The sequence below is a fragment of the Antedon mediterranea genome, chromosome 9, assembly GCF_964355755.1.
Source record: "Antedon mediterranea chromosome 9, ecAntMedi1.1, whole genome shotgun sequence".
Lineage (NCBI taxonomy): Eukaryota > Metazoa > Echinodermata > Crinoidea > Comatulida > Antedonidae > Antedon > Antedon mediterranea.
In genome coordinates this window covers 11,793,522-11,816,043 of record NC_092678.1, presented here as the reverse complement: position 1 = coordinate 11,816,043, position 22,522 = coordinate 11,793,522, and the positions used below count along the sequence as shown (strand labels likewise).

Here is a 22,522-nt window from a genome sequence, read left to right as displayed (position 1 = left end):
GTTTTAATTTGAATAATGTCAGGTGTATTATTAATTACAATATTCTATATTAGCTTTACTTGCTACTTTTAGTTAGTGCCTAAACAATTTTAGTGTCTTTGTATCATCACCTTGAAGAGCAGATATAGCGTCAACCACCTGCAATGATTGAATAACACAAAGACAATAATACAGTAAACACTTTTAGTTATCCATTTTTTTGTTGGCTTTAGGATACTGCCAGTATATTTTACTATATATACTTCACTTAGTATAATATTTTGGTTGGTGTTGGTGGTGTTAGCATTAGTAGTGTTGGGTGTTGGTAGCTGGGGTTGCTTTGGTGATGATGATGTCGTTGGTGTCGTTGTTGGTGTCATTGTTGGTGTTGTCTTTGGTGTTGTTGCTGCTGCTGGTTCTGGTAGTGGTGTTGCGTTGCTGTTATTTGGCATGTAGTGTTGTTGTTTGTGGTGTTGGTTGAAATTTGTTTCCTTATAACAGGAAATATTTTTGTTATGCCATTGAGTAAATTTCTGTTCAACAAATAAAATCAAAATTATTGATGCCAATAGAAAGTATCAGTTCCTTGTGAATACTGTAATGTCAGCACAGTATGCAGAAGAGGAACGAGGAACTACACACCTTCATTGTTTACAAGTAAACACAATGCATACCAACCTATAGAAAAAATTCATAAAATCCTTGATACTTTAGCTTTCCATTTATTGATCACAAAGGCAATTATGAAATTATGTTATTGTGCTAGTAGGTCCTTCACACAAACCAAATATACTTTCTGGTTTTGATCTAAACTAAGTACCTTTTATAGTAATGCAATGATTGAAATGTCCCTACTTCAGTTTTTAACTTCCAAGGACATCAGTTCTACATTGTACTGTGTGTATTATATTCTCACTAAACATATAAAAAAATACTAAAACGCGTATCTGTTAATCTGAGCATGCTTCATCTAACGATGATTGCACGTATCCATGTGTGCACAATATTCTAAATATTTTTGGTAATGTCAAATTAATGTGCGATTGGCCTGAGATACAACCGTAACAGTTGAATCCTGTTCAACTTACCGATTTTTAGGAGTTGCATCAGCAACATTTAAGCACATTATATCGGTATATGGAAACCAAGCTTAAGGCCCATTTTATACAACGATGATAAACAACGAAGATAAACAACCACAGATAAATATCCCAAATTAAATGTAGAACAGAGAGATTTAAGAAATCCACACTCCCATTCATAACTATAGTGCAATAATATTTATATATGAAATTCGTAATTTTGATAGATAGGCCTACGGATAATTAATAATTTTACTCGCAGTTTTTAAATTTGTAATTTATATTCTTTATTTCTTTTAATGCATTTATGTATATATATATATTTTTATATTGGATGGTTGTGTAAATTTTGCTCGTTTTTGATATATATCTTTGTAAATTTGTAATTGTATATTCTTTATTTTTTTGAATGCATTTTTGTATATATATATATATATATATATTTTTATATTGGATGTTTGTGTAAATTTTGCTCGTTTTTGATATATTTTTTATGTTAATGTTACTGGATGCAATTCAGTTTTGTACTGCCATGTCTTCGTTTTAATAAACCAGAATAATAAAAAAAAAAAAAAAAAAAAGAAAAAAAGATACATTTTTCATAATGAAAACAAAGAAATTAGAAAAGTCTTCGATAAAATTATTTTCAAATTTAATCAGATGTAATTATGAACTAAATTTCTTTTGTCTTAAATTAAATAGAGAAAATCTTCTTCAATCTATTACATTTTCCTAGTGTAAACGGGCATTTAACCACTGTAATTGTGTTACACTTCCTGCTGTGTGAACAAACGTTTTGTATTGATCACACTTGTAGAGAATTTTTAATAATAATTGTGTTATAGACAGCTGAATGTACAAAGAATACATTATTCTTATTTGTACAGGTGTCAAATCCACAAATCAGCCACATAATCTGTCATTGAATTTCAATATTACACCAGTTGCAGGCCCGTATGCAGCATTTATAATGGGGGGGTGCGAGCGAAGCGAGCAACAATGGCTGGGGGCCAGGGGGCCGCCAAGGGCCCCCGGTCAGGGTCCAGGGGCCGAAGGCCCTGGAAAAATTTGCGTTATTTGATGTTCTAAAGACTGATGTAAGACTCTCTGTTGTGGCTTGGGCTAGTTGAAAGATGGACACCAGAACTTAACGCTCTCATGATGAGGCCAACTCAGCAGGGGTGGCGCCAGGACCTTCCCGACGCGGGGGCTACATTCCCCGACGAGGGGGCTATGCGAGCGAAGCGAGCATCACTAGGCTGAGGGCCAGGGGCCACCAAGGGCCCCCGGTGGCAACGCGTTCTAGCGTCATTTGAGGTCTTTTTAATCAGATTTAGGGTAGCCATTTTTTCCATTTTTTATAATGCATAAATAAAATACTGCGTGCAAAAAAACGATGCGCGATGACTGTTTCAATCCATATTTTTCAATTTAGAAAATAAAAGTTCAAAGAAAATTTAGAAAAATAGAGTTGGAGGTCCCGGAAATTGGACTTATTATACTTCAAAACATGAAAAAAAATATATAAGTCCCTATCATGGGTTGTGACTGAGCTAAGAAATGTTTGAAAAATAGAGATGTTAGGTCCCGGAAAATGTACCGTACTTCTTGTTCTTCGAAATATGACCAGCTTTATTGTTGGGGCTGAGCTATAAGAAAATGTTTAAAACTAGAGCTGCAGGTCTTCAAAAAATTGCATTTTATACTTTGGAAACATCAGGCCTAGAGGCTTAAAAAACGCAAGCGTAGACCTTTTTCAGTCGGGGAAAAAAGTTTATTCCTCCCAGGTGTATGCATGCGTACCATCTGGACTTCCGAGTGGTGAGAAATTCATGACATACAGGATATTGAAAATGTAATAACTATAGCTATAATGTTGGCTAAGCGAAAATGGCATGTTTTTTTGTTTAGTAATGGATGAAAAATTTATTTTAGATGCCTCACGGTACAGAAGGTTACTTGTAAATTAAAAAATTGGTGAACAAACGAACAATTAACATAATTCGTTTTTGCTGTAGTGTAGCGTACGTCGACGCAGTACACGACGTAACCGTCGGTAAACTTCGCCTGGAAAATAACACATTACACATTTTGGTCCCTGGATGAAACTTGATATCACGCGTCTCGACCCAACGTTGAACGATTCGTACAAAGGGATACCGCCAGACAAGTGCGTACCTAGCTATTGTTTAGTAGTAAGTTAGATCGCTGGCAATAATGAATGCATATAAAGTGCATAATATCACTCTGACGTACTCTCACGGTCAATGAAACGTCGCGGTTTTCTAGGCGCTGAAGCTAGCTACGAAGTGAACACGAACGCTTTTTACTGTATATTATATTCCCCGACAAAAAGTACACGTGTTCCCTTCGGTAACCGTCGGTAAACTTCGTCTGGAAAATAACTACATTACACATTTTGGTCCCTGGATGAAACTTGATATCACGCGTCTCGACCCAACGTTGAACGATTCGTACAAAGGGATACCGCCAGACAAGTGCGTACCTAGCCAATTTTTAGTAGTAAGTTAGATCGCTGGCAATAATGAATGCATAAAAGTGCATATTAGCCCTCTGACGTACTCTCACGGTCAATGGAACGTCGTGGTTTTCTAGGCGCTGAAGCTATATGAAGTGAACGCGAACGGGGCTAGGCTCCCCGACGACGCTGTCTGAGTTGGTTAGGCGCCGTATTCGATAGTGTCTGTATTTTTCCAGACACGTCTTTACCGCCGGTTAAGTTGTCTGTATTTCTCCAGCAAACACTTTACCGCGTACCGCGTACATGAAGCGCTAAGCTATTGCTTGTCGTCACATGATCGACTGCGCATGTTTTACATCGAGTTTGTAGTCAGTTCAGATTCCGTAATTTAATTACCGGTATTTTTTCATTTTATATTAGCATATTTTTGTTTGTATACCATTGATAATGTAAATTTTGTATATATATAATGATATTGTCTTTAGTTAAACAAGACAAGAAAAAATACCAACCGAGGAAATAGTGGACCTTTTGGGACTTGGGGGGGTGCGTCTGCACCCAACGCACCCCCCCTGGATACGGGCCTGAGTTGAAGTCATGTTTATGGAACCTGATTTTTAAATTTTGTATATAATTTCTCCAAATGTGTTTTTTTAATTTTCTCTCAACTTTACTGCTTTCACATAAAAAATACCCAATCTCAATTCAACTTTTGAACTCTGATTTCACACTAAAAGCACATTAAGTTTACAACTAAACTTCACCAGAGATGCTGTCAGTTATATGCTGTAGGACTACAGCTCAATAATGACTTTAAAGACAAGGTTGATTCAAATGCCCAGTTTGAAGTGAGTGAGTGTCCGAGCGGTAAAGACAGTGTGGAACCGTAATTACGTAGCCATAAACATCGGCAGGGGTTCGAGGCTCACTCATTCCATGGTTCTTATTATATCTTGTGTATATTTATTGCATCTTTCATTGTGTACAACGTATACATACAGATTACCAACCATGAGGTTTTATCGATCTCCCTTAACCCATAATGCCTCGCTTCCTTTAGTCTCCCAATCCAGACACTACAGTTCTGGTGGTAGAATGAGTCTTCACATCTAGCTCGTGTGCACTTTAAAGAACCTAGTACATCTTTCGAGACGAGTAGGGGGTTACCCCGGTGTATTAGTACATCACAGCCACTGATCATAACTGGGAGACCAGTCTTTGACTGAGGAGCTGGTTACCCAGTATAAATATATATTTTTATTAATTATAATCTGGTGTTATGTTTTTACTTGTCCGTAGAATAGAATAACCACCAGAAAAACCTCAACACATTGATTAAGCTTGTTCAACCATTTATGCTAAATAAAACTATCACAGAAATCCATGAGTTTCAAATTAGTGCTTTTGAAACCTGTGTAAATACAAAGCTACCAAGTAAAACAAACATTGCTCTTTGTGATGATGAACTTTAATCTATCCTGTTATTTAGGTGATCATTTAGAATAAAATGATCACCTATTGTTATTGTATGAAATCTTTATTATTATTATTTTTTTTCTTTTTATTGTTTCTGTACACTATTTTGTGTAACAATTATCTCAAAAAGTTTAATGTCAATGATTACCAAAATTTCAGAATATCTTTCAAATAATATACGGTAACTTAATCCTAATGAGCTTTCCAGCGTGATCACTCATCCGTGACGTCATTTATACGCCATTTTGTGAAATCACATTATCAATCATATCTCCATAATTCATTGTGACATATTAATGAAATTCACTACAGGTAAACTTCAGGTCAAGGGTAAAAATATTAGCAAATAAAAAGTTGCGCGTTTCAAGGTCATGCACGTGAAATCGCGCTTTAAAAATTTAAAACGCGCAAAATTAGGTTTTGATCAATTTAGAGCATGAATTAGGCCATTTGCGCGTTTCAAAAAATTACTGCGCAAAAATGCGTTTTTGTGCGCACGATTCTTAAAATGCGTAAAAAATAAAATTTGATGTATAAATCACATTCTACTCACAATCCTTAATACATTCACCAATTTTGAGTCCATTCCGACTTAAAATAACGCTATACGAGCACGTTAAAAATGACAAAATGCGCACACTAATTGTACAAAAGTGCTAAAAATGGTAAAAAATAAGGACTTTTTAAAATGAATATAACTCTTCAGAATGGGAGATGACCCCCAATTTTTTTAACTTATTATGGAAGCCAATAAGTTGTAGATACAAATGTATATACACATTAGACGTACAAAATGGTATGACGTCATCAAATGGCCACTTGAATTTAAAAATTAGGAATTTTTATCTTTTTGTGTGGGTTATCACATTCAATAGAGCGCATCTCCGTTATTTGAGCCCGATTTTCGCACACAACTTTTAGTATGTGCTTGCTCAATTAATTATTCTTCTAATGAGTTGTCAACATTTTTATTTTGATGACGTCATCACGCGTAAAAACTTGAATAACCTAGGTCGTGTAATTTCAGCTACACCATACATTTGAATATCTTATAGCTCTTCAGAATTAAAGGTGACCTTGAAGATTATAACTTATTATGAAAGCTGATGAAATTTAGATATAAATTCATATTAAAATTAAGCCTGTCGGATGTTGTGATGTTATCATATGGCCAGTTGAAGTTAAAAAGTAGTTTTTAAATTTCTTTATTCAAAGTTATACAAATTTCAAAGACCGCGCATTGCGCTTCTACGTGTCAAATTTTCTTCCAATCCTTATATTTATTTGCTCAATTCATTATCTTTTGAAATTGTCATCTTCGAGTTTATTTTGAAAATTCCATCATACCAAAAAATTAGAACACGATATGAGTCCCGTAATTTCACCTATGCTACACTGTATATAGATATACAGTATATACTGTACATATTGTATGACACATAATAGGTAGAACTCAGCACTATAAGTGTATATGCATCATGTCATAGAATGGCGTACATCAACTTTTAACGATCGTATGTTAACGTACATGCATGTTTAAAAAATGTTAATTTGATTAAAATGATAAAAATGATCACCTATAATTCGTCAAAGTGACGAATTAAATTCTAGTTTTTTAATAGTTATTGAAATTCAAAAGTATTGCCAGCAAAATATGAAATTCTCTGAATTTGGAATATTAACTATTTTACTAATGAAAACAATCTGTACTTCCTTAAAATTTACAAATATATTTTTATAATGTGTTAAAATATTCAACATGGATAATCACAAAATAGTCATTTGTTCAACTTTTTCAAATGTCATACATACTCTGGGGCGGTTTGAGACATTTTTGAGAGGGGGGTCCGCCGATAAAAAGGGCACATCAGATATTGAGTATTTGAGCCACAGCCCCCCCCCCCCCCCCATGGTGGGGGTTGTGGCGAAGCGAATTTTGTTACAGGACACAGGACACACTTAGATGGCCGGAAATGGCACTCTCGCACACAAAATCCATGATAAATGGCACCTTTCTAGTTCGCCGGAAATGACACTTATTAGCAGGGATAACGATGCAAAATTAAAAGTTGTTATTTTTCAACCAATTTAAACATTATCTGTTGGTATTTTGTTTCAATATTCCAATAAAGAAAGAATTACAAAAATCTGACTTATAGTTTTCGAAATATAGGGTCTAAAACATTGCAGAAAATGATCGTTTTTAGCCACGAACGTTGTAAACAAATTGCGCCATTTTTCGCAAAAATAATTACATATAATTACGTTTTATAGTAATTTCTTTTATATATCAACATTGGAAATATCAATAAAATATGTTATTAAATGTTTATAAAATATATAGAGTTGTTTATTTAACGGAATTCGTACAAATTCATTGCTCTAAATTTGTGTAGTACGTTCAGTACAGAGTGATCACGTGACTTCTTGGTACACGCGAGAGAAAACATTCCGCTGTGGGTGATTCGCGTCCACCAATCAAATAGCCAGAATCCAAAATCATTCAACTGTGAGCGCTGCCAATCGCGGGAAAGCTCAGCTTTGATTGGCTTACGATGACATCATATCACAAAATGGTGGTTTTGTAGTTGAGCCTCACGTCATTTTCACTTAAAGATTTGAATAATAAAGGCTTCATATCGAGAAAAAAACATTTTTTTGGCACTTATAATAAATATTTCTCAGAGAAAAAAGCACATGGCTTGTAGAACTATATTATCTTGCCGTAGGAAGACAAACAAATCCCAGGTCATGAGAGGCTCAACTACAAAAACAAGGTTGAATAGTGTAATTTCGATGATTTTTGAGTAAACAATCTACCGCGTATGGTCGTACGCGCTAGATAGTACGATATTTTAACTACATTTTTTACATGTTGGTTGGATGTAATGGAAATAAAAAATAGTTGATCTGATGGAATGATATGTAAATAAACAAATACTCAAAAGAATTATGTTTACAGTTCAATTATTTTTAGAATAATAATACATAAAAATGTGTTTACCAATGGACAAATAATCGCGTCAATGACATAGCGCGCATGGTAACGTACGCGGAGTTGAATCGTAAAAAGTTTACATGCGCCCTCTGTAGTATGTGAAACGATCTATTTTTAGAAGTTTAAGTAGAGATCATCACGCGTCACCACCTCTCACGATGCTCTTTGATCGGCCGCCGTAACTTAACATCGCGCTCATTGTGATAAATTTCTGTTTTTATTTTTGGGGTTAGTGTAGCCTACTCTGTGCATACTAATATACACACAAATATGTCACACGAATAAAACATTGAACCTCTAAAAAAAGGGCACCCTTAAAATTTAGGGAGGGTCCGGACCCCGTGGACCCCCCCCCCCCCCCCCTCTGGATCCTCCCCAGCATACTGCCTCTGCCTGTCACATAGTAGCAGCAATCTATGTACTGTACTGTAACCTCTGCCTGTCACATAGTAGCAGCAATCTATGTACTGTACTGTAACCTCTGCCTGTCACATAGTAGCAGCAATCTATGTACTGTACTGTAACCTCTGCCTGTCACATAGTAGCAGCAATCTATGTACTGTACTGTAACCTCTGCCTGTCACATAGTAGCAGCAATCTATGTACTGTACTGTAACCTCTGCCTGTCACATAGTAGCAGCAATCTATGTACTGTACTGTAACCTTATAACAGACATTGTAGTTCTAAATGTGTATTATAGAAATTGATAAAATAGGATCAAACCAGCAAATATGTAATTAGTAACTACATAACCATACCATGTTGATTTAATGTATTTTTACTTTTTTCCATTTTTGAATAATGGACAAATACATTGAAACCAATTTTGTATTAACAATGCCATCAAAATGAAAAATGATGGCAATGGTTGCCAATTTCCAAGCATATGCCTAACAGATTAAATAAATAAAATATATTGTGCTGATTGTGTATGAAATCTAGGATAGGAGGTAAACATTTGTTATATATGCCAATTTAGAAACCCAATTGACGTGAAAGCAGAGATACGTCTAAACAATTCCTTGTTGGATGTCTATTTTTCATAAATGAACACAAAGTGATAAATGTGGATTTCAGACAATGTTCAATTAACATGAATTTCAACAGTAATTGAAGAATGCCACAACAGATTAATTTTGATTAAATTTATCTATCATTGTTTACAATTAATTTGTTAAAGTAATGAAGGCAAGCAGCTATAATTGAAAGGAAACATTACTGTCATTTTCATATTATAATTTCTGCATGTTTTTCAAATGGATTTGAAGTGCAATGTTCATCCTTAAAAAATGGCATCATTAGTACAATGAACTGAACATTGTTAAGTTTCTAGTTCAGTGGAGGAAAATCGAGCCTCTTTCGTCATAACATTATATTACATAGCCTATGTAAATACGTGAACGTGATTGGTTGAAACTGCATCACATGACTACCTCTGCAAAATCGTATGTATCCTATACGATGATATTGACTCACTGTGTAATTTTCAAATAAACAAAAATCATCTACTGAAGATTTGTCCACACCATCACAAGACAACATTTTACCCGCAGTGCGCCACGCAACTTGCTTGAAGAAATTAATCAACTAAACTATTTAAACAATGCATACATAGCATCCTCATTTGTTATTAGTCCTCACTAGAAGTGAATATTTTATTGCCAAGGAATCATTAATTAGTAATTATCTGTCGAGAAACTCAACAGTTATTTTCAGAACTTAAATACAGTACACGTGGGATTTGATTTCGCCATGCAAACCTTCAAACAATATATCTGTATATTATTATTCGCAAGGTAAGGTGAATGCAACGCCTAACTAGGCAGGCTTATTACACAGGCCTAGCTACACCCGACCAAGCAGTAAGGTCCACATTTTATAGTGTCTTAAAATAGAGAAGTACTCAATATTATGAAAATGGTCCAAAATATATTAATCGCCTTTTATATCGGTAAAATATAAGATTTTACAACCCCTTGGGAATGATATATTGTTCGAGAAAATATATATTTAACCTCTAAGCAGTCAATACCTGTATAATATTTGTTTTCTTAGGGCCTGTTTCTGCTCCATAATGCTGGATAAACCGTATATAATATAATTTTTAGGTCGACCGTATTTCTGCTAAATTCTCTGCTCCCAAATCATTTTTTTTAATTTGTGGTTTGTCTGCTGCGAATGCAGAAAAACTGTATTGAATAAACAGACCCTAACCATAAAAGGGGAATTCAGTTTTTTACTGTAAAAAAAATTGATAAATACCGTCCACAAATTTTTGTGTGTGCTATTTATGCTGCCAAGAATATACCGTTAAGAAGTATTTAAAAATTACCGTATTTTATACGGTATTTATTTGGCAGCAAAAACCGGGACAATTAAACAAAATTGTTACATGAATAGCCAGTAAAAATTTAAATGCCTGGTGCAGTTCTTTAGAAAGTGGCAGAATATATACGTCCCACTGAAATCACAAGTTAATGAGTTGGTGACATGCTATCTACAGGCCAACGCACTTTACTTTGTTATAAACTAGAGATATGTTTCTTATCCAAATTAAAATGATTTCTAACAATACAATACATCAATAAGAAAAGTATAGTGAATAGTACTTACTATGAAAGAACAGACAGATGAGCATTGTGATGGTTCTGTAAATGCGTAAACCACTGTTGCGTAAACACACAGAAATAAACAGCACTGAAGTCTACACAAAGCAGGGATCACAGTAGCCATATTTTGCACTAAAAAGGAAAATATGTAATTATACGTGATTTTAATTAATATTCTTTATTTTAATATACCATAATTTACCTCCGCCAAGAAGGTACCGTATAAGTAGTCGATCTCATGTGTCTGTTTGTTTGTCTGTTTGTTTGTTAGCAGGATTACTCAAAAATTTATTGCACGATCTTTACCAAAATAAAAAATACAGATAGATATGTGGCCAAGGACCATTCCATTAAATTTTGGAGGCAATCCGGACCAGGGTCCCGATTCTTGACCACTTTTTAGTATTAATTTCAGACCTGCTAGTGTTCAAAGATAGGAGACAATTTTCAAAAGCCGTTGATCAGTCTTTAAGTAACAAGTAAATTCAAATTGTATTTTCGAGAACTACTTCGAGGCAAAAGTTATAATTTGTGATTTGTAATTTAAAACATAATTTGATTAAAGACACCTTCCCTACGTTTTTTAGATCTATTTTAAGATCACAAACTATATTTAATGTAAAAATAATACTATTGGTCCTATTGCGATAACTTTTTTCATCTTTAAATGGTTAAAAATGTGAAAAATAAGTTGATTCTAATAATTATAGCGGCCCGCTATAAATCCCAAAATGCATTGCGCGCGGATTGATATTTCTGTTTTTCTTCTGTAATTCACCCACTTTTCGATCGATCGTGAGGCCAAAACAAATGAAAGACTCCTAACTTTTCAGCGAAAATACCGGGTTTTCCCCAATTTGTATTAACGGAGTCTGGCAAAAATAGAAAGACAATTAATGCAGCAACTATACAACGTCAGGCTAGGTATATAGCTAGCATACGATGTTCGTACGTTACCGATGTTTACCAGCTAGGCCTACAAAACTAAGCCTAGCTCGGCTAGGCCTAAAGACCGTCCACGAGAGGTCAGTCGCCGCGAGCTACTTAGGTAGTGCATTGTTTCTCACTTTTTATCATAATTTACCATAAAACGTACATTTAAGACAAGGAATGACCTGGTTTAATGTTTTTAAAGATATATATGTATTTTTACAAAACGTCACAAATTGTAGGGAAGGTGTCTTTAAAAAGGCCAGATGCGGGCAAAATATTTCTATTGATCATACATTCCAATAATTATCGATCTATAGTTTCCCCTATGTTTCATAATTTTTGGGATTTTATTTGTGTTACACAAGTTTGTTGAAAATAAACATTTTCTTATCAGTGGGGGGATAGTTCAAATTACACAGTAAAATCTCTATTCGTTTGTACACACATTTTGTAAATAGAGAGGCATTTTAAAAAGCTATGAAAAATAAACGGTGTGGTAAAAAATGTTATCAGATGACTAAATATAGGTAATATAACTTGAATATTACATTTCTGATATTTTTATTCAACTTCAGATTTTTATTTTCATGCTATAGCAAAAATTATCCACCGTATATCCACCGTCTTTTTTCACCGTCTAGGGAGTCACCAGACATGTTATTACATTAGGTTAACTACCTAACTACTGAAAAAAAATATTCCTGGTTTTTATGGAAGAATTTTGCCAAATTTTGTATTTGACCATATTAAGTGAAATTCATGTTTTTTCGTCTCAATTTCTGTTACAAATATTAATTTATGTACAATTAACCAAATATTAAATTTAAAATTCATGCCTGTACCTGAGCTTTAAATGTACAGGTTTTTTTATATTTTTTTTCAAATTCACCCAATTTTTGTTGCCGTTATTCTATTGTTAGTCAACAATTAGCCAAATCACAGATAGCATTAAGACACAAAAATAAAATTTTTTTCGATATAGGAGAATTTTAATTTTACAGTAGGCGGAAGTGTGCACTCTCGGAGTGCTGTTCTAGTTATAATTTGGTATTCTGTATAAATCATAGGCAAGGGGGCTATATTCCTTTAAAAACATTTGAAGTTGAATAAAAACACCTAAAACATAAAATTCAAGTTATATATACCTATTTTTCATCTGATAACATTTTTTACCACATTGTTTAGTTTCATAGTTTTTTTTTTAATGCCTAGCAATTTGCAACATTTGTGTACAAAAGAATAGTGATTTCACTGTGTAATTTTGAACTATCTCCCTACTGATAAGAAAGTGCTTTTTTCAAGTCATCTAACCAGGGGCGGTGGCAGAACTACTTTTAGGGGGTTGCCCACAAGTCCAGGGCCGCCGATACCAAGTTTTTTCGCCACAAACCCCCATGGTGGGGCCTTGGCGAAGCAAATTTTGTTAAATGACACCCCCAGATGGCCGGACATGGTACTCTTGCACGTAAAATTCATGATAAATGGCACCTCTAGTTTGCTGGAAATGACACTGTATATTGGGCTACCAAACAGCAATACCATCGTATCCAGCCTATTTTTTCCGCCGGTAAAACACGCGTAACTTTTCTCAAAATCCTGACCAAGGTACTTTCGGTACACTAATAAATTCTGGTAATTATAATAAATTTTTATTAAACTGTTCAACAGTGTTGCTTAAACAGCACTACAGGTCGAAATTTGCATAAAAAAGCAATTAAACACTGTGAAATTCGGTATAATATTACGGACATAAAATGAAGATAAATAGGGTAGGCCTACTACGGAGATACCATACTTAAACGATGCAGAATTCCTGGAAAAATGCAATAATTATGGACAAATCACAACCAATATGACAAGGTTTTCCACGAACAGTGTGTATAGTGGCCTTTCGTACCTTCTTATAACACACACGCTGCTGTTTGTCAATTTACATATAGGCTCTTTCAACCCTGGGCTTCTAACGTTAATGGTTATTATTATGAAGAAATGGGATCTAAATTTTAATTTAGTGGCAGAAGAAACATTTAGTATGAAATGAAGGGTGTTTCCCGGGCAACTTGGGCAACACCTCTGCATCCGCTCCTGGTAACAAAAATAAAATCCTAAAAATTATGAAACATAGGGGAAACTATAGATCGATAATTATTGGAATGTATGATGGTCAGAAGAACAATAACATGATCATTGTATCGTATGCAATTTATTATTTTTCTAGATGATGATTTATATGTGATAATACTATTCAGGGCAGATCTAGCAGGGTTGCACACTCGACCTTTGACAGTTAAAATAACTATTAAACTATTATGTTAGTGTTTCTGGATCCATCTCTGTTATTTTCATTAAAGACTAATAATAAATGATTATCTGGATTTCTTTTATTTTCTGTAGGAAAATATCAATTCATCTACTTATTGTCTTTCATTATGATCTGTAGTATAAGCTTTTTATACCTTCATAAATGTAAAACCAAAGGCCGCACTATAGTAGTACTGTATTTTGTATGATGGAATAAACTAATTAGTTTTTTTTTGCACAAAGTGCATTATTAGTCAACTGTCAGCTTGAGTTTGTAGAGACTCATTATATCCTAAAAATCATGTACTATACATTAACCAATCAATTACTTAAGTTCTTGTGTAAACAATATGGGTTGATCATCTATATGGACAAAGAAGCTGGAAATCAGAATAAACATTTATTATATTTCACAGTGCAAATCCTAATAACAAATATTGCTATTACACAAATGCAATGGTACAAATATTTTCATGAGGTCGGAATATTGAATCTTTCACCAAATTAAAATATTGTCTCATGGCGTTGATGGAGTTTATCAAGATGCACTCTTGATGTCTCATGGCGTTGATGGAGTTTTCATTGAATGTGTTGTCATGTGATCCATAATTCTCCAATTAAATGAAATGATATGCCATTCACATAAACCCCTATAGAGGCATATACATTTTTGATTTTTTTTATATTTAGAATTTCAAAATAATAAAATTTGCATTTCAACATTATTTATTTATACCTGATAAGCATTTTTATAAAATTATAATTTATTTGTTACATTAAACTCAATATATCGAATTTGCACATTATTAATGAATAAATTATTAAATGAAAAAAAAACAATCATGACAGGATACATTAATAAGAATGTTTAAAAGTTTGTATATTGAATGGAATGGATAGACTTGTCATTCTAGTAGTTGAAACCATTGAAAGCATGACACTTTGGCAGAGAGCGTCATGACATAAAGTACGTACACCCATTGAAAACAGTAGGCCTACAGCACAATACAGCGCAATTGACTTTACCTTCAAAGTCAGACTCAGACGTACTTTAAAAACACAAGCAATAAGCTTACCAAAAGATCAGGCATTCATTGTATGGTCCTAACTTTCTAGTCAGAACTGACTATGAACAAGACATCAATCGTGTTGTGTGTACTCGCGTTCTGTTTGGTGTGTGGCACAAGTAACTATACAATCATGGAGACGTTGGTGGTTTACAACCCTACCACAATATCACTGGTAACTGACTACTCAGTAATGACTAATAAAGCCAGTACCTTGTTTATTCAACTGGAACAATCTATTGCTATTATAATCATTGCACAATACAAAGTCAATCTTTTTATCTCTCTTCTTTTGCTCTAATATCAATATAAGTAGGCCTACATGAAAGGTGACAGTAGACACATTATCAGATCCGTTTGTAAGCTGTCCGTTGTTCTGTTTCTTGTGGGAGGGATTCTGGATTGTGCGTGGAAATGGAGTGAAGAGCGCAAACCGTCTGAACATCGATAAAAAATATCCATCCGTCTAAGTAGCCAGAAGCGCGCATGGTTTACCTGGCCCTTCAAGCAAAAAGTTGTTTAAATCGAATAATCCATCGTTTTATTGGTCAATTCACTACGTATTGCTCTTACATCGGCGTAATTCGCAAGCGAGTTGACCAATCACAAGCGAGTTGTATGATCCGTAGCTGAACTGCAACGTAAACATTATCAAATATGCTTCAAACGTGTAGCTGCAAATCGTAAAATTAACACAAACGTAAAAATCAACACAAAATCTTTTAAAATCAGCGCACCTTTTTTTATCACGATATTTTTTGTCTTATTAATGCGGGCTTGGTAAATGCTGCAAAATTGAATTGAGGAGATACCACTGACACAGCGTTTTGCATCTAGAAAATTCTTGTTTTTTTCTTTCCGGCAACACTTTGAAATGATAGGCCTAAAGCATACTACGATTTTCTGCAAAATGTTGTCAAACTAGGCCTATATTCTAAACATTTTAAAATTAGACAAATTCTACTACCGTATAATTCTTTGAAAATAATATTGGCATAGAGTGAGAACTTTATGTTGTTATGGTCGAAGAATGGAAGAGGTAATTTGAACTCGACTGGTGAAAACTTCATTATTTCATCCGATTTGGGTAAACCAACAAAAATAATACAAATTGCGTTGATTAAGGATGTTTTTATTTTGGGTTTGTTACGATATGCGGCTCTACAAATGTTTAAGCATATTTCGCAAACAAAATATTTTACGAATTGCTTTGAATTTTAAGACTTTTGGTTGTTTATTCGACTGTAAAATAGCCTATTCATTGTTCATGTTTTGGTGAACAATACTTTTTTACATTTGTTACAATTATTCAAACTAACATTTATTATGTCTTTATTAAATATGCTGTACCATAATATGCAAAAAAAGAAAACAAAGCACGGGACGGTCCACGAAAGACCAGACACGGAGCCAATGCAACGGGATACACCAAAGATCAGAATTGGCAATATCATAAAAAAACAAGACTGGCAGCACCATTGAAATTTGTTTTATCAAGTATAGGCTTAAGAACTTTTCGAGATTAGGCCTCGACTTTAATTTCACATACATAGTGACGATTTCCTCCGACCATTGATTATTTACTTTATATAAAATATGTTGTGACGAATCATCGGATAGCAACTTAAGTTCGTCATCGTCGCCATCGTTATCATCATCACCATCTCTATCAGCGGGCGCAGTGTCGGCATCGCTGTCAGGGGTACACGTATCAGTACAACAGCCATCATCAAAGTCTCTATCAAAGTTACCAAGATCACATTCGTCTCTCTGGCCAATGTCATCCACATCGTCATCTTCAAAAGTCGTGCTTTCTCCTGGACAGATACTTACCACGCCACCAGGTCTATCACCCGGAGAAGTGATTCCCAAGGAAACGTGTTTATAACTCGTTGTCGTCATCATCTTCATCGTCTATCGCTCCTATCCAGCGCATCAGACAACCAACATCAGAGTTATCACCCGGTGGTGAGATACCAGAAAGGAAACGTCTTTGTAGTGTGCCATCATCGTTGTCATCAGAATGGCCATTGTCACCTGCCAGTAGCTGCAATGGTTCTTCCCATTCTTCAAAAATTAATACCACCACTTCACCACCCAAATCCGTCCTTAACGATGATGCTACAACAAAACTTGCTGAAATTCTGCCGCCTGCTCGGTTATTAGTTAGTTAAGTGTTTCCCACCTTTGTTATCCTGTACGTCTTGGACAGGGAAGTTTTGGTCGCGTTGACCTGATGACATTCAATATTTTTTATCCAGGCCACTATCACCTCAGTCAAGACGGCTTTTTTTAACAGTTACAGCAATCCTGATGAAGCATGGGGCAAGATGACGGTAGAAGCGCGAGTCATGACGTTTTTAGACGATCTTCCTTCTATTCCTCGCGTCTTTGGCGTCTTCCGCCACGGTGACGTACTATGCTGTATGGTACAGGAGTTTATCGGAAATACCTTTACACTTTCCAGTATCACATTCCTGGATGTATTGCTAACCGGACAGCCGTCCCTGAGCGCGTTTGAATGTATCTCTATAAAGACATCAGAGGTTTTTGTCATTGCGCTCAACGAAATACACAAACGCGGAATTATTCTACACAACGACGTAGCTGCGAGAAACATACTTATACATCACGATAGAACCAGCTACAGAGCGAAGCTTACAGACTTCTGGATGGCATGTACAGTACAATATATATATTTATTAGTAATTCTAAGGATGTTGCTACTTTCTCAATAATAATTTTGTTAATATTACCGATGAAGTCCGACCCCTTGTAAGGGAGGAACTCCCGGCCTTTTGTCCGGATCCTAACCCAGACCCAGTTGTCCAAAATTATAAAGTTTATAATGCACTTAAAAATATTAAGACCAAGAAAGCATCTGGCCCTGATGGTTTGCCTACCAAATTAATTAAGGAATTTGCATATGAAATTAGCCAACCTTTGACTGCAATCATAAATCAGTCCTTGGTAATGGTGTTGTCCCCTCCCAATGGAAAAGGACCATGGTTATCCCTATTCCTAAAACTAATCATGCGACTTGGGATAAACTTAGACCAATTTCCCTCACTGACTACTTTGCAAAAATTGCAGAAAGTTTCATGTCTAAATTGTTGTTAAATTACATGAATCCTAACCTTGACCACAACCAGTATGGTAATCGTAAAGGGATATCTACTAATCTTATCTTGTTAAGCTTATGGATGTTCTCTATAGATATAAGAAACAAGTGAAAGTACTGTAGTGGTAACTAATTTTAAAAAAGCTTTTGACTATGTTGACCACAAGAGTCTCATATACATGGACTCGTGCAAGTTGGCTTCACAGTCAATCTTCTATAGTAGGTCTATACTATCTGAAAATTTCTTAGTTTTTGAGTACTTTCTATCTCCATACTTATCAGATTTATCCTTAGTAAGGTTTGTTCTAGTAATTAGTGTGATAGCCCTAAATGTTAGTAAAATTAAGGTGTTTTTGTTTTACCTTTTTTTCTAGGCCACTTTCGTGTCTCACAGTGGTTGTAACATTGGAGAGGTCATAGGCCTTTAGTGAGTCTAGACCATACCAATTTCACTAGTATCTGCCTAAGCTGTTAGGCTAGCTAGTGTTACTTCTTCTGTTTTTTACTTATTTTTGTTTTATTTGCAGTTTTTTATTGTCTTATTCTTCTTTTTTTGGTAATTTAGTATTAGGCAAATTAGGCTGTAATTATTACATAGTAAGATATACTTAGGCCTGTAAGTTTTTTGTTTTTTTTTGCACTATGCGTAGAATTACCATCCCCTTGTTGTTCTGGTTGTTTGCACTCTTTCACGTTACTGAACATACTGTGTCTGATATTCCCAGGTATTTACAACTCCATAGTAACATCAAACTCTTGGGACATCCTTACAAAAAGTGCAAGTTCTCAAAAAGTAGAGTACAATATGATCACAATTCAATCTCCACTTATAATATTGACTTGACCGAATGTGGGGATGTCCACTCTAATCCTGGACCAGAATCAAACATGAATCATAATAACAATACAAATCGAAATACACCTCCGATTCATTGTCATGTTTGTGAAAGAAAGATTGCAAAAAACCGACAACAACTTAAATGCTTTAATTGTTCTAGGAATTTCCATGCTAGTTGTGTCTACATTAATCCTCATAGGTTTAGAACATTCTTAAAAAATAGGTCTTCTGACTGGTGCTGCCATCTTTGTGCACTCCCAAAACTGAATGATTTATTCTTTAGTATCTCTTCGGATACAAATGAAAACGATGCATTGCTCAACTTGGATCCACTAGTATGTGGAATCAACAACGATTCCAGCAGTAATTCGGACTCTATCATTGATCCTGCAGAGGTACTGAAAGGAAAAGGCATGCATTTTCTTCATGTTAATGCGCGGTCTCTACTACCCAAAATATCTGAACTTAGAACACTTGTTGGTGGAACCAAAGTGGCAGTCATTGCTGTCACTGAAACGCACCTTGACAGTTCCATTACCGATAATGAAATACACATCCCAGACTTCCAACTATATCGTCAAGACCGTGCCAGAGCAGGTGGTGGAATATGTCTGTACTTCAAGTCTACCCTGGCTGTTACTATGCGGTCTGACTGTGACAATGCCAACATTCAGGCACTATGGTTTGAAGTACATCTCCCAAGAACAAGGCCTATTATCGTTGGAGTCTGTTATCGGCCACCAAAACAACGTCATGGTGAATTTATTGATGGAATGGATGACATTATGGAACAACTACCGAGAAACTCAGAGATCTACATTTTCGGAGATACAAACATGTGTAGCTTGAAAAAGGATAGCAACTATATCAAATTCCAACAGACTCTGCACATCAGTGGAATGTCTCAAATTATGAGCGAACCCACACGCATCTGTGATTCCTGCGAATCTTGTCTTGATCATATTATCACCAACTCTTCGGACAAACTAAACAAATTCGGAGTGCTATCTATAGGCTTCAGTGATCACTTTCCTATATATGCCACTCGTCACACACAGCAACAAAAACACCACACGCATAAAAAGGTGAAGATTAGATCAACTAAAAACTACAATAGAGAAAAGTTTATACGTCTTCTTCAAGAGACTGATTGGGACAATGTTCTCAAGGCAGAAACCGTTGATTGTTCGTGGCAAGCCTTTTGTGTAAATTTCACAAATGTTTTGGATAAAGTTGCTCTTGTAAAAGAAGTCAGAATTAGACACTCTTCTCAGCCGTGGATGACACCTGACATACTCAAAATTATTAAGGCCAGGGATATTTATCTTAAAAAATTCAAAAGAACTCGTAATTTATTATATCGTACTGAATACTGTAAACTTAGAAATCAGGTACAAAGAAATATAAAAGAAGCAAAGCAGACTCATTTTATTGACAAGATCAATACAAATCGACATAACCCTAAAAAGTTATGGAAGGTTATAAAAGATCTTGGGTATCAAAATAAACAAAATGAAACTGCTTCGATTACTCTTAAAATAAATGACAAACTATGTAGTAAGCCAAACATTATTGCCAGTCACTTTAACTCGTTTTTTACAAACGTAGCATCAGATCTGGTAAGAAAGCTCCCGCAAAGGTCATACGAATTTGATGTAAATTCTGAGAATTTTAAAAAATACTATGACGGTACTGACAAATTTTCCTTGCAACCTGTAAACAACGATATAGTTAAAAAGGAGATCTTGGGTCTCAGTATAAATAAAAGTACAGGTCTAGATGGCATACCCGCACGTTTTTTAAGGGATGCGTCCGAAATTATTGCAACTCCCATAACACGGATTATCAATTTCTCATTTGAAACGGAATGTTTTCCAAATGAGATGAAATTGGCTCGTGTTCGACCAATTTACAAGAAAAAAAAGTAATCTTGAAACTGCTAACTATAGGCCTGTCAGTATACTGTCTGTGGTGTCAAAAATTGTAGAAAAGATTGTTCACTCACAATTAAATGAGTTTTTGGAAAGGAACAAGCTTTTATATCGTTTTCAGTCTGGTTTCAGACAGTCCTTTTCAACAGATCACTGTTTAATTCACTTGACAGACTTCATTAAAACTCAAACAGCGAAAGGGAAATTTACTGGTATCTTACTTATTGACATCCAAAAAGCTTTTGACTGCGTTAGTCAAAAACAGTAAATATAAATATGTATGTTCTGAACACTTTGACAACAATATCAAGTCTCTGATTTGCAGTTACGTAGATATATAAACGTCATGCCATAGGCCCTATATGTCAAAGGTCACAAAATGGAATGGTCATGTTTTAACAAAATGTTCAAAAAGTGTAAATATAAACGTATATATTTTGAAAACTTTGACATCAGCTGTCTACTACGAGTAGTTACCGATTTTTAAAAATTGGCGGTTATCTTTTTTAACGTCAAATTTTGAACCTTTGCGGTAGTCCGATTTGAGTAAACTTTTGATAGGCCTATATGTTTTTTGAGATCATTAATATTTTATTGTAATACAAAAAAACTTTTTCTTACAATTTGTTTGGGGTTATGAAGCAGTTCGACTCAACTATCGTGCATCGTTTTAAACAAAGAAAAGCGCAAGCAAAATTTACCTTGAAATATGTTTTGACGTTTTCAATGTTTTAATCTTTAAAAACTCCACTTCTACGGAACGGGTCCGAAAACCTCTTATATCCTTTAAATATTAACTTTGTTTAGAACAATGCATGAGAAATATATTTACTTAATTCTTAGCTAGATGGGATGATGTTTCTGACATATCTGTCTTATCTAGTTCAATTTCACTAAACGAAAACGTTTGGTAAAGTCGACTTTCCTTAGTGTTCCAAGCTTGTGTTGGCCATACTTCCATCTCGTTTTCGTTTTTAAACGATAACAAAACGTTTTTTAAGACATTTTGGAAGTCTTCTCCATCGCAGGACTTTTTAAAGGGTGTTGCTTAAGAGTCCTCAGAGGGCCCACCGTGGAAATTTTGTTAAATGATACCCTAAACTATATTTGAACATCATCCGCCATCTAGGATACAAGTTAATGAACCACCTTTCCCCACTTTCGATGTTTGTTCGTTATACAATTTTTTGTTTCTGCATGTAACCATACATTTTATGGAGTATCAAAATGATCGAAATTGTACCAGGAACGTTTTAAACTACATTTCAAAAAGTCCAGGGGTTGGTGGGAGAGTGGGGTTGGGAGATAGGGTGTGGAAACAGTCTTAAACACATCACCCAGTATGGGATGTTTGTTTTTAGATTGTTTTGTGTTTGGATGGGAAGGAGGAGGAACGAAGATACTGGAGTAATGAAGTATAGACCGGTAGCCCAGAGACATTTGGTTAGATGAGCTAGGTACCAATATATTTAAGTGTGTTTGGGGTCACTTTAAGTCAATGAAAATGGGAGTCAATGGCATCCTTATACCAGTATCACAAACGACAGACTTTTTCTCTGCTGCAAAAGGCCCGCCAGACCCTAAAATGGGGTTAACATAGATGAGTGAGGCACCACTCAAAATTAATGCCAAATGAACAAGTTGTGTTCATACAATACTAAATGGATAACAACAGACTAATTATCTTCTGCATCGCAAGTGCCA

At 35.1% G+C, this 22,522-nt stretch overlaps 2 protein-coding genes across 2 annotated transcripts in view; one reads left to right on the top strand and one right to left on the bottom strand.

Annotated features, from left to right (window-relative positions):
• Window positions 1–15,102, bottom strand: part of LOC140059052 (uncharacterized) — a 36,941-nt gene extending 21,839 nt beyond the window's left edge. Inside the window, exons 1-2 of the mRNA XM_072104868.1 lie at window positions 14,938–15,102; window positions 10,632–10,759 (exon numbers count right to left, since the gene is read on the bottom strand). Coding sequence (XP_071960969.1) covers window positions 10,632–10,751 — 120 coding nt within the window. The 5' untranslated portion in view covers window positions 10,752–10,759; window positions 14,938–15,102. The remainder of the gene's footprint in view (window positions 1–10,631; window positions 10,760–14,937) is intronic.
• A 3,589-nt stretch (window positions 15,103–18,691) lies between these two features.
• On the top strand, window positions 18,692–20,815 carry LOC140058163 (uncharacterized). Its single transcript, XM_072103723.1, has one exon. The coding sequence runs from the start codon at window positions 18,692–18,694 to the stop codon at window positions 20,813–20,815; it is 2,124 nt and encodes a 707-aa protein (XP_071959824.1).
• Window positions 20,816–22,522: the final 1,707 nt, after the last annotated feature.

Excerpts from the sequence above, each read along its gene's own strand:
- LOC140058163 (XM_072103723.1), top strand. The coding sequence starts at position 18,692 with ATGCGTAGAATTACCATCCCCTTGTTGTTCTGGTTGTTTGCACTCTTT.